General features: G+C 50.4%; 1 protein-coding gene across 1 annotated transcript in view; it reads left to right on the forward strand.

Annotated features, from left to right (window-relative positions):
* The window catches only part of MRE11 (MRE11 homolog, double strand break repair nuclease), a 242,404-nt gene that overhangs the window by 85,004 nt on the left and 144,017 nt on the right, over positions 1 to 13,383 (forward strand). The window contains exon 11 of the mRNA XM_073662176.1: positions 9,309 to 9,435. Coding sequence (XP_073518277.1) covers positions 9,309 to 9,435 — 127 coding nt within the window. The remainder of the gene's footprint in view (positions 1 to 9,308; positions 9,436 to 13,383) is intronic.

The raw sequence follows: 13,383 nt of genomic DNA on the forward strand, positions 1-13,383 counted from the left end.
TATATTGCAATACCTTTTTGGAGTTGGGACTTGAACCTGCGATTTTGTGATTGCTTGCACTATTATACTTAAATATCAACATAGTTCAAGTACCATCTCGGGTGTACAAAATTATAAAAAAAAAAAAAAGTTCAAAAATATATTAATGTTTATATCACCCTGCTTTTTCCAGTTTACAAACATATTTAATATGGTCGTGTCCGTAAAAATATGATTTATCAAAATCTAAAGTGATTTAAGCCGAACATTAAGCACCAAAAAGTAGAAAAAAATTGCCGAACTTCCTGAAAAAAAAACAAAGGCAATAAAAAGCGATTAAAGCGCCTTATGTTCTCCAAAATGGTAGCCATAAAACCATCAGTTCGCTCTGAAAAATAAAAAAAATTACTGGTTTCAAAAAATGATGACAGAAGTCAATTTTTTTTTTTTCTGTAGGAGGTGAGGCGGGTTTCTGTCTCTGTAGGAAGTGAGGCGGGTCTTCGTCTCTGTAGGAAGTGAGGTGGGTCTTTGTCTCTCTATAGGAAGTTAGGCGGGTCTTTGTCTCTCTACAGGAAGTGAAGTGGGTATGTAATATCCCTGGCGGCGTGCTTGCATGGTGCACCACCTCCCACCATGCAAGACCGCAATCTTACCTGTCAGTCCATACTGCACTCTTTGTTTCAGTACCTGCTGTGTCCATGTCTCTTGTCTGATTGCTTAGGGCGTCGGCGCGGCTTTCTGCTTGTTTCTTATAGCTACTGTGTGCACAGTCCTAATGCGTCCTCAGCCTATTTCTGTGAGTCACTGGATACTTAAACCTCCTCCACCCAGTCGGAGGTGCCTGAGCAACAATTTCCATCTGTGTGTTTCTTGCAACTTAGTTGCCAGGTCCTGTCCTGTATCTAGTCTGTTTCTGTCACCCTGGCGGCTGTATACCCAGGCCTGTTACCTGTACCTGTGACCTTAGTCAGTTTCCGCCACCCTGTGGGCTGAGTTCCCAGGCTCGTTCCTGTATCTTGTTCCCGGTTCTGTTTCTGTCTGAACAGTGTCCTAGTCCGTTACCTCTTTGTCTCTATGTCTGTACATTTCTCTTTTCCTGCAGTATCTGAACCTGCGCCTAACTCCAGCTCGTTGTCTCTGTACTTCTGTTTGTGAGTTTTGTGTCCACTCGCTACTTAATTACAAGTACTTTGTGTGTACCTGGTTCTGCTCGTTCTGTTTCCCTGCCTCTGTATCTAACTCCTGTGTTCCAGCTATCTTCTTGTGTTCTCCAGTCTGTTCCATGTGAACAGAGCCCTGTCCTGTCTACCGCATCTGCGGGTTTTGCTCTGCTTTACTTGTTCACCGCATCTGCTGGTTTTGCTCTGCTTCGCTTGTGTACCGCACCTGCGGTTTTGCTCTGCTTTGCTTGTTCACTGCATCTGCGGGTTTTGCTCTGCTTTGCTTGTCTACCGCATCTGCGGGTTTTGCTCTGCTTTGCTTGTTCACCGCATCTGCGGTTTTGCTCTGCTTTGCTCGTTCACCGCATCTGCGGGTTTTGCTCCGCTCTGCTTGTCTACCGCACTTGCGGCTCCATTCCTGTATCCCAGTCTGTACTGGTCCCTATCCTGCCTGCGTTTCTACCTGCCAGTACCCGCCTCTCTGCATGTCAGCCGTGCCTGCCTGTGCCCACCTGTCTGCACGCCAGCAGTGCCTGCCAGTGCCCACCTGTCTGCATACCAGCTGTGCCTGTCAATGTCCACCTGTCTGCATACCAGCCGTGTTTGCCAGTACCCACCTGTCTACATGCCAGTCTAACCTGCCTGTTCCTGCATTCCGCGGTGTGGGTCAACAGCTGTGACCGGGGTCTGACCTGGAGTAGCACCTGGTCCCTGGGTCTTTGTCTCTCTACAGGAAATGAGGCTGGGCTTTGTCTCTGCAGGAAGTGAGGCGGGTCTTTGTCTCGCTGCTGGAAGTGAGTCGTGTCTTTTTCTCTCTGCAGGAAGTGAGGCGGATCTTTGTCTCTATACAGGAAGTGAAGTGGATATATGTCTCTACAGGAAGTGAGACTGGTCTTTGTCTCTCTACAGGAAGTGAGGCGGGTCTTTGTCTCTCTACAGGAAGTGAGGCAGGGCTTTGTGTCTCTGCAGGAAGTGAGGTTGGTCTTTGTCTCTCTGCAGGAAGTGAGGTGGGGCTTTGTCTCTCTCCAGGAAGTTTAGTGCGTCTTTGTCTCTGCAGAATGTGAGGCGGGTCTTTGTCTCTCTGCAGGAAGTGAGGCGAGTCTTTGTCTCTCTGCAGGAAGTGAGTCTGGTCTTTGTCTCTATGCGAACTGAAGTGGGTATATGTCTCTGCAGGAAGTGAGGCGAGTCTTTATCTCTCTGCAGGAAGTGAGGCTGGTCTTTGTCTCTCTGCAGGAAGTGAGGCGGGTCTTTGTCTCTACGGGAAGTGAAGTGGGTATATGTCTCTGTGGGAAGTGAGATGGGTCTTTGTCTCTCTACAGGAAGTGAGGCGGGGCTTTGTCTCTCCAGGAAGTGAAACGGGGCTTTGTCTCTCTACTGGAAGTGAAGTGGGTATATGTCTCTGCAGTAAGCGAGGCAGGTCTTTGTCTCTGCAGGAAGTGAGGTGGGTCTTTTTCTCTCTGCAGGAAGTGAGGCGGGTCTTTGTCCTTTTGCAGGAAGTGAGGTGGGTCTTTGTCCTTTTGCAGGAAGTGAGGCGTGGCTTTGTCTCTGTACAGAAAGGGAGGCAAATTTTTGTCTCCACAGGAACTGAAGTGGGTCTTTGATTCAGTGCAGGAAGTGAGGCGGGTCTTTGACTCTGTGCAGGAAGTGAGGCTGATCTTTGTCTCTCTACAGGAAGTTGAGGTGGACCTTCCTCTCTCTTCTCCTGCTTTCCCATCTGTCATACAGCATAGCAGAATGGTGGCTTTGTGTTCAGGGCAGGCAATGCTTTTGGACTATGGTAACAAACAATGCATGTTGGGAAGTGAAGGGAAAGGTAGTTCTAGCACTTATAATACTGACAGAATGCAAGTGAAGAGCAACCGCCCTCTGAAAGTGAGTTGAAATACTACATCTGCCCTGCTAATGTGTTAGCACCAACAACTTACCCCAATGATAAGAACTGATCGCCCAGGTTTCCAGCCACTAACCTCCAGAGCGTTGGCATTAGTTGTGCCCTGGATGGGCAGACCCTGTCACTAACGTCTGGTAGCACTGCCTGCTATTTTTTGCCACCTGAGTATGATATTACTTTTCTTCTGTGGTACAGAAATCAATGTAACAAAGTCTTTTTTTTATTTTTAAATTTTTGTCGTTTCCAAAGCTCGCCCACACATCAGCATTTTATATTGGCGATGTACTTTATTGCGCTTTTAGTTGAGAATTTAGGATATTAAAAAAAAATATTAAGAAGAGTTTTGTTTTTTACTTCCTGCAGTGCTGCATTATACAAGGCGGATTATAGTGATGAGCATGAATCATTGAGAAAGATATTAAATGTCTGAAATAACAATTCTTCACAACCCACACTCAGTCGTTCTGCTATTATTAGACCCGTCTTACCACCCAAATAGTACATTTCATGTCTGGCGACTGTTCTCCCAGTCTGCTGACATTTCCGATAAGTGTCTAATATAAGAAACTATTTTATATGTTTTAGCAGAGAAACTCCCACCACCTATGAGCCACTTCTTCTCCTCCCTCTGTCTCCTGAACTCCTCATTCACTCTGAAAAACAGCCAAAAATCACTGTTGCTGAAGATGAGATGTACTGCCATGTCTCTGATGGATTAGACTGCAGCGGTGTATTGAAGTATATGGAAAAAGGCCGCCAGGGGGTGGGGGGGAGTAGGGGAGGAGAGAAACGAAGAGGCACATAGATTGTGCTGCTGCTTTCTAGTAAGTGTTTTTCTCGCCCTAGTGCTGGATTCACGGCCGCACTACAGAGTATTTCTGCATAATGACCCATGCGCTGCTGCTTCTGAACATGTTCTTTATAGAGATAGGAGACCAGGAATCCCTCATGTCTGTGTGTTCTGAGTATGGAGAACATCATAGCAGCTAGTCTCTACCCACCAGCTCAGAGATAACTGAAAGTTAGATAGAGAGCCTGAACTGGAGATAAAAATGCAGGATCCAAATCATATAATGGGCAAAAATAATGTTATTCCTTATGGACAGACACATGGGTGGTTAGCTGCTTGTATGTATTATCCCTGGCAGTCTAGGGTGGTTATGGACAGTTCCATTCTGTCAGTGTAGGGGGGGGGTTATGCTCTTCTTCCTTTTATACCTGGTTCTGAGGAGGTTTATAGGGATATATGTTCTCCCTGACAGTGTAGGGAGATAATGGGCTTGTATGGTTTATCCCTGGTAGTCTAGGGTGATTTTTCCTGATGATCTAGGGGTGCTTAAAAGGTTGATATTGATTTCTGTTATTACTGGCAGTGTAATGTTGTAGTTTTAAAGTTAAAAGATAAAAAAAAATGTTTCCCTCTCGGCTTGCAGTCATATGGGTGGTGCTGGATATGTCTTCAGTCTCGGTCCTCGGGAAACCATTCACTCCCTCCTCTTTTTGATCGATGGGCTGGACAGCCCCTATGTCATCCTGATGTCTGTGTAAATCCCGCCCCTGTGTACAGACCGCTTCCCGGGCATGTGCTTTGAAGCTGGGTATATGTCCCCAGCTTCATTTGTTATCTGCTCCTGAAGCTCCTGGTTGTCACTGGCTTCGTGCATGTGGTGATCGGGAGGGCACGGTGTGAGCGACGCATACACACAGCCTGTGCCACCCAGGGGCTTCTCGTGGCTTTTATGTATTATTACTGGTGGTCTAGAATGGCTATTGGCTTGAATGGGTTAATCCTGGTGGTCTAGGGTGGTTATTGGTTTCTATGTGTTATTCCTGGTGGTCTAGGCTGGTTATTGGCTTGTATGTATTATTCCTGATGGTCTAGGGATGTTATTTGCTTGTATGTATTATTCCTGGTAGTCTAGGGAGGTTATTACTCCTGGTAATGTAGGTTAGTTAGTTGTCCTGTATGTGTTATTCCTAGTGTGGTTATTGGCTTCTTTCTGTTACTCCTGGTAGTCTCGAGTGGTTATTGGCCTTTATATATTATTCCTGGTGGTCTAGAGTGGTTAGAATAAAACATCTTATAGGATTATAGACATTCTAATATGCAGGAGAGAAGGTTGTTCATCCAGCAGCCGCTATATCAAGGCAAAAAATCTATCACTTCACATTTATTGGAATAAACATTAAAATCATAGGAGAAGGTGTCCAGACGTCTGGTCTACGCGTTTCAAGCTAAAGCAGTCTTAATCGTAACGTATTGGTTACGCTGCGATCTGCTTCACGTTTCCTTTGTGCTGCACTCAAATGGGTCTCGGCGCCTTTTATGAATCGTGACCACAAGTTAAAAGGATTTTCCTAGAAAAGAAAGCTATTCTCTATCCATGGATAGCGCATACTGTTCACTGGAGGTCTGACCCCCAGCGACAACCTGGGCTCTGCAGATCTCGCTTTTGAATGCAGCAGAGATGTGCATGGAGTCACTGTCACTTCCCAGCGCCTGAGCAATAGAAACGTGCAGCGCAGCGCACAGGCAGACGGGGCCGGCATGAAGCAAAGCTCTCTCTATGTGAACGGCTCTTTGCGCATGCCCGGGAAGTCAGGGAGCACAGTGCACGTCACAGGGCCCATGCAGGGGAGGGGGAATCTGATAATTAAGCATATAGGTGGGGATTTGAGGGAATAATAAGCATATAGGCGGGGATTTCTTCCCGTCCCCCGGACGCCAAGCTTGTACAAAACAGAATTGATTAAAGCTCTTTTCTCTGCAATCAGACATCTACTATGGCCATACAGGTATGTATAGATTTACTTTTCTATACCCTGTATGGTCATAGTAGAGGTCTGATATCTCCAAAGTGGTGACAGATTCCCTTTAAAATCCTTGATTACTGGCTTCTGCAATTAAGAAGTAGAAACTAGCCCCATTTAGGTGCCTAAGTAATTACCAACTCATAGAATTGACTTAGAGAAAATCAAAAAAAACTCTGAAAATGGAAAAAAAAACTGGTTAATATGAATGCATCGGATCCCTCATTTTTATGCTCTCTTTCACTGTAGCTTACATGTAAAAAGTGGTTGTGTCAGTCAGACAGCTTCTAATCAAAAGGTGTCATTTTACCACCATGGGGAAGGCTTCTGCAGCGGGGGAGGGCTTCTGCAGCGGGGGAGGGCTTCTGCAGCGGGGGAGGGCTTCTGCAGCGGGGGAGGGCTTCTGCAGCGGGGGAAGGCTTCTGCAGCGGGGGAGGGCTTCTGCAGCGGGGGAAGGCTTCTGCAGTGGGGGAGGGCTTCGGCAGCGGGGGAGGGCTTCTGCAGCGGGGGAAGGCTTCTGCAGCGGGGGAGGGCTTCTGCAGCGGGGTAAGGCTTCTGCAGCGGGGGAAGGCTTCTGCAGCGGGGGAAGGCTTCTGCAGCGGGGGAGGGCTTCTGCAGCGGGGGAGGGCTTCTGCAGCGGGGGAAGGCTTCTGCAGCGGGGGAAGGCTTCTGCAGCGGGGGAGGGCTTCTGCAGCGGGGGAGGGCTTCTGCAGCGGGGGAAGGCTTCTGCAGTGGGGGAGGGCTTCTGCAGCGGGGGAGGGCTTCTGCAGCGGGGGAAGGCTTCTGCAGCGGGGGAGGGCTTCTGCAGCGGGGGAAGGCTTCTGCAGCGGGGGAAGGCTTCTGCAGCGGGGGAAGGCTTCTGCAGCGGGGGAGGGCTTCTGCAGCGGGGGAGGGCTTCTGCAGCGGGGGAAGGCTTCTGCAGCGGGGGAGGGCTTCTGCAGCGGGGGAAGGCTTCTGCAGCGGGGGAGGGCTTCTGCAGCGGGCGAGGGCTTCTGCAGCGGGGGAGGGCTTCTGCAGCGGGGGAAGGCTTCTGCAGCGGGGGAGGGCTTCTGCAGCGGGGGAAGGCTTCTGCAGCGGGGGAAGGCTTCTGCAGCGGGGGAGGGCTTCTGCAGCGGGGGAGGGCTTCTGCAGCGGGGGAAGGCTTCTGCAGCGGGGGAGGGCTTCTGCAGCGGGGGAGGGCTTCTGCAGCGGGGGAAGGCTTCTGCAGCGGGGGAGGGCTTCTGCAGCGGGGGAAGGCTTCTGCAGCGGGGGAAGGCTTCTGCAGCGGGGGAAGGCTTCTGCAGCGGGGGAGGGCTTCTGCAGCGGGGGAGGGCTTCTGCAGCGGGGGAAGGCTTCTGCAGCGGGGGAGGGCTTCTGCAGCGGGGGAGGGCTTCTGCAGCGGGGGAAGGCTTCTGCAGTGGGGGAGGGCTTCTGCAGTGGGCGAGGGCTTCTGCAGCGGGGGAGGGCTTCTGCAGCGGGGGAAGGCTTCTGCAGCGGGGGAGGGCTTCTGCAGTGGGCGAGGGCTTCTGCAGCGGGGGAGGGCTTCTGCAGCGGGGGAGGGCTTCTGCAGCGGGGGAAGGCTTCTGCAGCGGGGGAGGGCTTCTGCAGCGGGGGAGGGCTTCTGCAGCGGGGGAGGGCTTCTGCAGCGCGGGAGGGCTTCTGCAGCGGGGGAGGGCTTCTGCAGCGGGGGAGGGCTTTTGCCGCGCGGGAGGGCTTCTGCAGCAGAATGTTGCCTAATAGCCAGACACAGGTGTGATCTGAAGATTTTTTTTTTACCTCTTGAGAGTTTAGCAATAACTTTATGGCACCAGGGATGTCCAATTCAAGACACTGCTGGGCTGTTAGCACTGCAGTCTGTTTCCACTGGCTGCAGCATCTTGGATTGGAGATGACTCAGATCCTGGATGTTAAGAGTTGTCTCTTAGGGCCCCGTCACACTAAGCGATGCAGCAGCGATCCCGACAACGATACGACCTGTCAGGGATCGTTGCTGCATCGCTAATACATCGCTGGTGAGCTGTCAAACAGGCAGGCTCACCAGCGATCAGGGGAGCAGCGATATCGTGGAAAGAATCGTTCCACGATGTCCTGCTCCCGTTACCAGCCTGCTGCAAGCAGGCGCAGGCTGGTAACTATGGTAAACATCGGGTTACTAAGTGCGCGTGTGCCCCTAGTAACCCGCTGTTTACCATGGATACCACTCTGCTACGGTGCGCGGGAGCCTCCGCGCACCGTAGCAGAGTGGTATCCATGGTAAACAGCGGGTTACTAAGTGCGTGCGTGCCCCTAGTAACCCGATGTTTACCATAGTTACCAGCCAGATCGTTGGTCCCGCTGGTCACACACAGCGATGTGTGCTGGCCAGCGGGAGGCCAACGACCAAAAAATGGTCCAGGACACTTTGCAACGATCAGCGATCTCACAGCAGGGGCCTGATCGTTGCAAAGTGTCACACACAGCGACATCGCTGGTGAGGTCGCTGGTGAGTCACCAAAACCGTGACACAGCAGCGATATCGCTATGTGAGACGGGGGCTTTACTTAGGTGGATGGATAGGTGTCTACTTTCTATCATTAGGGTGTTTTACCTTTGGGACCCCCACTGATTTTGAGAGCAGGGCTTTTAGGGTGTGTACACACAGCATATGTTAGATGTGTGCATATGCACCGAGCTTTGCAAGCAGAAGACACATTAGGAAACTCCAGAGTTTTTTTTACCTTTTGCGTCTATTCGGTTATTTTTGGTGACTGACATTTTTTTTACTTGTATGGTATAAATAGTGAACGGCTTCCAAGCGTAAGCCGCCTGAATAATGGCCGGGTCAATGTTAATCTCTTGGCATTTTTAGAAACCTGAAGTGGTTAAAAGACGCATAAAAGCCTGAAAATGTGAACAGCAAGTCGTTTTTACACTGCAGTGCATATGTTCATTCTTTTTAGCACTTTTTTTTCAGGCGGGTTACGGAGCGTGTGCACCTGAAAAAGACGAAGTGTGCACATGCCTTTAAAGCGCCCCATTTGCATGGTATGATGGTTGCTCAATGCCCATGTGTGCCACCGCCCCATTCATGGTCTCTGAGGCTGTTGATGATTCCCGAGTGGTCCCAAATGGGGAATTTCTAGACCCTTGGGATTGGTGCAGGTCCCAGCAATCGCACCCCTGGAGATCAGCAAGTTATTACCTATCCTGTGGGTTGGTCATAACTTCCTAATTGGGACACCCCTTTACTTGTCAGACCTGATTTTAGGGACCACCCTTGTACTTGTGATCACGAGTCAGACCACCAAGATTGCTGAAGCCGGCATGTTCCTTCTTCTGATCGCCTCCCAGCTGATTTATGACCACAGACCACATCAAAGTTGAATGCGGAGGGGAAACAAATGTCCTGTTCCTAAATAAAAGGGGGGCTTTATTTTTTATTATTCATTTATTTTTATTTTTTAAAGGTTGTATATCTGTACTCGGCGTGACCTCGCTGTCTTTCTCAGGTGGATTACACAGGCGGCTTTGAACCCTTCAACATTCTCCGGTTCAGCCAGAGGTTTGTGGATAAAGCTGCCAATCCTAAAGATATAATACATTTCTTCAGACACAAGGAGCAGAAGGACAAGAAAGGTCAGTACGTGACGTAACGATCACATGGTTATCCTCGCACCGTGCCTCCACTTTTGCCATTAAAATGAGGAGAAACTTGAAGCTCCCATTATAAGATGTGCTAAAATCAATAAGATGCCTATGAAAAATATATCTGTTATGGTTTGGTTAAAGGGATTTTTCTCTTTAAGGAAACTGCTGCCAACAGACACAGTTACGTGTAAACCCACCCCTCCCCACCCTCCAAAAAAAAATAAAAACAACCTGAGCTTCACTTACTCTCCCAGGGTCCAGCGCTGAGTCTCTGTTGCTCCTTTCTCTGTAGTTTATCCAGAGCTGAGTCTCTGTTGCTGCTCAGGTCTCTGTAGTTTATCCAGTGCTCAGTCTCTGTTGCTGCTCCGGTCTCTGTAGTTTGTCCAACGCTGAGTCTCTGCTGCTGCTCCGGTCTCTGTAGTTTGTCCAACGCTGAGTCTCTGCTGCTGCTCAGGTCTCTGTAGTTTATCCAGCTTTAAGTCTCTGCTGCTTCGGTCTCTGTAGTTTGTCCAGCGTTGAGTCTGCTTCTGCTCCGGTCTCTGTAGTTTGTCCAGTGCTCAGTCTCTGTTGCTGCTCCTGTCTCTGTAGTTTGTCCAGCGCTTAGTCTCTGCTGCTGCTCAGGTCTCTGTAGTTTATCCAGTGCTAAGTCTCTGTTGCTCCGGTCTCTGTAGTTTGTCCAGAGCTGAGTCTCTGCTGCTGCTCCGGTCTCTGTAGTTTGTCCAGAGCTGAGTCTCTGCTGCTGCTCCGGTCTCTGTAGTTTGTTCAGCGCTAAGTCTCTGTTGCTCCGGTCTCTGTAGTTTGTCCAGCGCTGAGTCTCTGCTGCTGCTCCAGTCTCTGTAGTTTGTCCAGCGCTGAGTCTCTGCTGCTGCTCAGGTCTCTGTAGTTTATCCAGCGCTAAGTCTCTGTTGCTCCGGTCTCTGTAGTTTGTCCAGCGCTGAGTCTCTGCTGCTTCTCCGGTCTCTAGTTTGTCCAGCGCTGAGTCTCTGCTGCTGCTTCGGTCTCTGTAGTTTGTCCAGCGCTGAGTCTCTGCTGCTGCTTCGGTCTCTGTAGTTTGTCCAGCGCTGAGTCTCTGCTGCTGCTTCGGTCTCTGTAGTTTGTCCAGCGCTGAGTCTCTGCTGCTGCTCAGGTCTCTGTAGTTTGTCCAGCGTTGAGTCTGCTTCTGCTCAGGTCTCTGTAGTTTGTCCAGTGCTCAGTCTCTGTTGCTGCTCCTGTCTCTGTAGTTTGTCCAGCGCTTAGTCTCTGCTGCTGCTCAGGTCTCTGTAGTTTATCCAGTGCTAAGTCTCTGTTGCTCCGGTCTCTGTAGTTTGTCCAGCGCTGAGTCTCTGCTGCTTCTCCGGTCTCTAGTTTGTCCAGCGCTGAGTCTCTGCTGCTTCTCTGGTCTCTAGTTTGTCCAGAGCTGAGTCTCTGTTGCTGCTCCTGTCTCTGTAGTTTGTCCAGAGCTGAGTCTCTGCTGCTGCTCCGGTCTCTGTAGTTTGTCCAGAGCTCAGTCTCTGCTGCTGCTCCGGTCTCTGTAGTTTGTTCAGCGCTAAGTCTCTGTTGCTCCGGTCTCTGTAGTTTGTCCAGCGCTGAGTCTCTGCTGCTGCTCCAGTCTCTGTAGTTTGTCCAGCGCTGAGTCTCTGCTGCTGCTCAGGTCTCTGTAGTTTATCCAGCGCTAAGTCTCTGTTGCTCCGTTCTCTGTAGTTTGTCCAGCGCTGAGTCTCTGCTGCTTCTCCGGTCTCTAGTTTGTCCAGCGCTGAGTCTCTGCTGCTGCTTCGGTCTCTGTAGTTTGTCCAGCGCTGAGTCTCTGCTGCTGCTCAGGTCTCTGTAGTTTGTCCAGCGCTGAGTCTCTGCTGCTGCTGCTCAGGTGTCTGTAGTTTATCCAGTGCTAAATCTCTGTTGCTTAGGTCTCTGTAGTTTGTCCAGAGCTGAGTCTCTGCTGCTGCTCAGGTGTCTGTAGTTTATCCAGCGCTGAGTCTCTGTTGCTCCGGTCTCTGTAATTTGTCCAGCGCTGAGTCTCTGTTGCTGCTCCTATCTCTGTAGTTTGTCCAGCGCTGAGTCTCTGTAGTTTATCCAGTGCTAAGTCTCTGTTGCTCCGGTCTCTGTAATTTGTCCAGAGCTGAGTCTCTGTTACTGCTCCGGTCTCTGTAGTTTGTCCAGCGCTGAGTCTCTGCTGCTGCTGCTCCGATCTCTGTAGTTTGTCCAGCGCTGAGTCTCTGCTGTTGCTCCGGTCTCTGTAGTTTGTCCAGAGCTGAGTCTCTATTGCTGCTCCTGTCTGTAGTTTGTCCAAAGCTGAGTCTCTGTTGCTGCTCCTGTCTCTGTAGTTAGTCCTGCGCGGAGTCTCTGCTGCTGCTCCTGTCTCTGTAGTTTGTCCAGCGCTGAGTCTCTGCTGCTGCTCCGGTCTCTGTAGTTTGTCCTGCTCTGATTCTCTGTCGCTCCGGTCTCTCTAGTTTGTCCAAAGCTGAGTCTCTGTTGCTGCTCCTTTCTCTGTAGTTTGTCCAGCGCTGAGTCTCTGCTGCTGCTCCGGTCTCTGTAGTTTGTCCAGCGCTGAGTCTCTGCTGCTGCTCCGGTCTCTGTAGTTTGTCCAGCGCTGAGTCTCTGCTGCTGCTCCGGTCTCTGTAGTTTGTCCAGCGCTGAGTCCCTGTAGTTTATCCAGCGCTAAGTCTCTGTTGCTGCTCCGGTCTCTGTAGTTTGTACAGCGCTGAGTCTCTGTAGTTTATCCAGTGCTAAGTCTCTGTTGCTCCTTTCTCTGTAGTTTATCCAGAGCTGAGTCTCTGCTGCTGTTCAGGTTTCTGTAGTTTATCCAGCTCTAAGTCTCTGTTTCTCCTGTCTCTGTAGTTTATCCAGCGCTAAGTCTCTGTTTCTCCTGTCTCTGTAGTTTGTCCAGTGCTCAGTCTCTGCTGCTGCTCAGGTCTCTGTAGTTTGTCCAGCGCTGAGTCTCTGCTGCTGCTCAGGTCCCTGTAGTTTATCCAGCGCTAAGTCTCTGTTTCTCCCGTCTCTGTAGTTTGTCCAGCGCTGAGTCTCTGCTGCTGCTCAGGTTTCTGTAGTTTATCCTGCGCTAAGTCTCTGTTTCTCCTGTCTCTGCAGTTTGTCCAGCGCTGAGTCTCTGCTGCTGCTCAGGTCCCTGTAGTTTATCCAGCGCTAAGTCTCTGTTGCTCCGGTCTCTGTAGTTTGTCCAAAGCTGAGTCTCTGTTGCTGCTCTGGTCTCTGTAGTTTGTCCAGCGCTGAGTCTCTGTTGCTCCTTTTTCTGTAGTTTGTCCTGCGCTGAGTCTCTGCTGCTGCTCCGGTCTCTGTAGTTTGTCCAGCGCTGAGTCTCTGTTGCTCCTTTTTCTGTAGTTTGTCCTGCGCTGAGTCTCTGCTGCTGCTCCAGTCTCTGTAGTTTGTCCAGCGCTGAGTCTCTGCTGCTGCTCAGGTTTCTGTAGTTTATCCAGCGCTAAGTCTCTGTTTCTCCTGTCTCTGTAGTTTGTCCAGCGCTGAGTCTCTGTTGCTGCTCCGGTCTCTGTAGTTTGTCCAGCGCTGAGTCTCTGTAGTTTATCCAGTGCTAAGTCTCTGTTGCTCCGGTCTCTGTAATTTGTCCAGAGCTGAGTCTCTGTTGCTGCTCCTATCTCTGTAGTTTGTCCAGAGCTGATTCTCTGCTGCTACTCAAGTCTCTGTAGTTTGTCCAGCGCTAAGTCTCTGTTGCTCCGGTCTCTGTAGTTTGTCCAGTGCTAAGTCTCTGTTGCTCCGGTCTCTGTAGTTTGTCCAGCGTTGAGTCTCTGCTGCTGCTCCGGTCTCTGTAGTTTGTCCAGTGCTGAGTCTCTGCTGCTGCTCAGGTCTCTGTAGTTTATCCAGCGCTGAGTCTCTGCTGCTGCTCCGGTCTCTGTAGTTTGTCCAGTGCTGAGTCTCTGCTGCTGCTCAGGTCTCTGTAGTTTATCCAGCGCTGAGTCTCTGCTGCTGCTCAGGTCTCTGTAGTTTATCCAG

This window comes from Phyllobates terribilis, unplaced genomic scaffold, assembly GCF_046119375.1.
Source record: "Phyllobates terribilis strain yellow unplaced genomic scaffold, ASM4611937v1 Scaffold_2__4_contigs__length_985480577, whole genome shotgun sequence".
Taxonomy (NCBI): Eukaryota; Metazoa; Chordata; class Amphibia; order Anura; family Dendrobatidae; genus Phyllobates; species Phyllobates terribilis.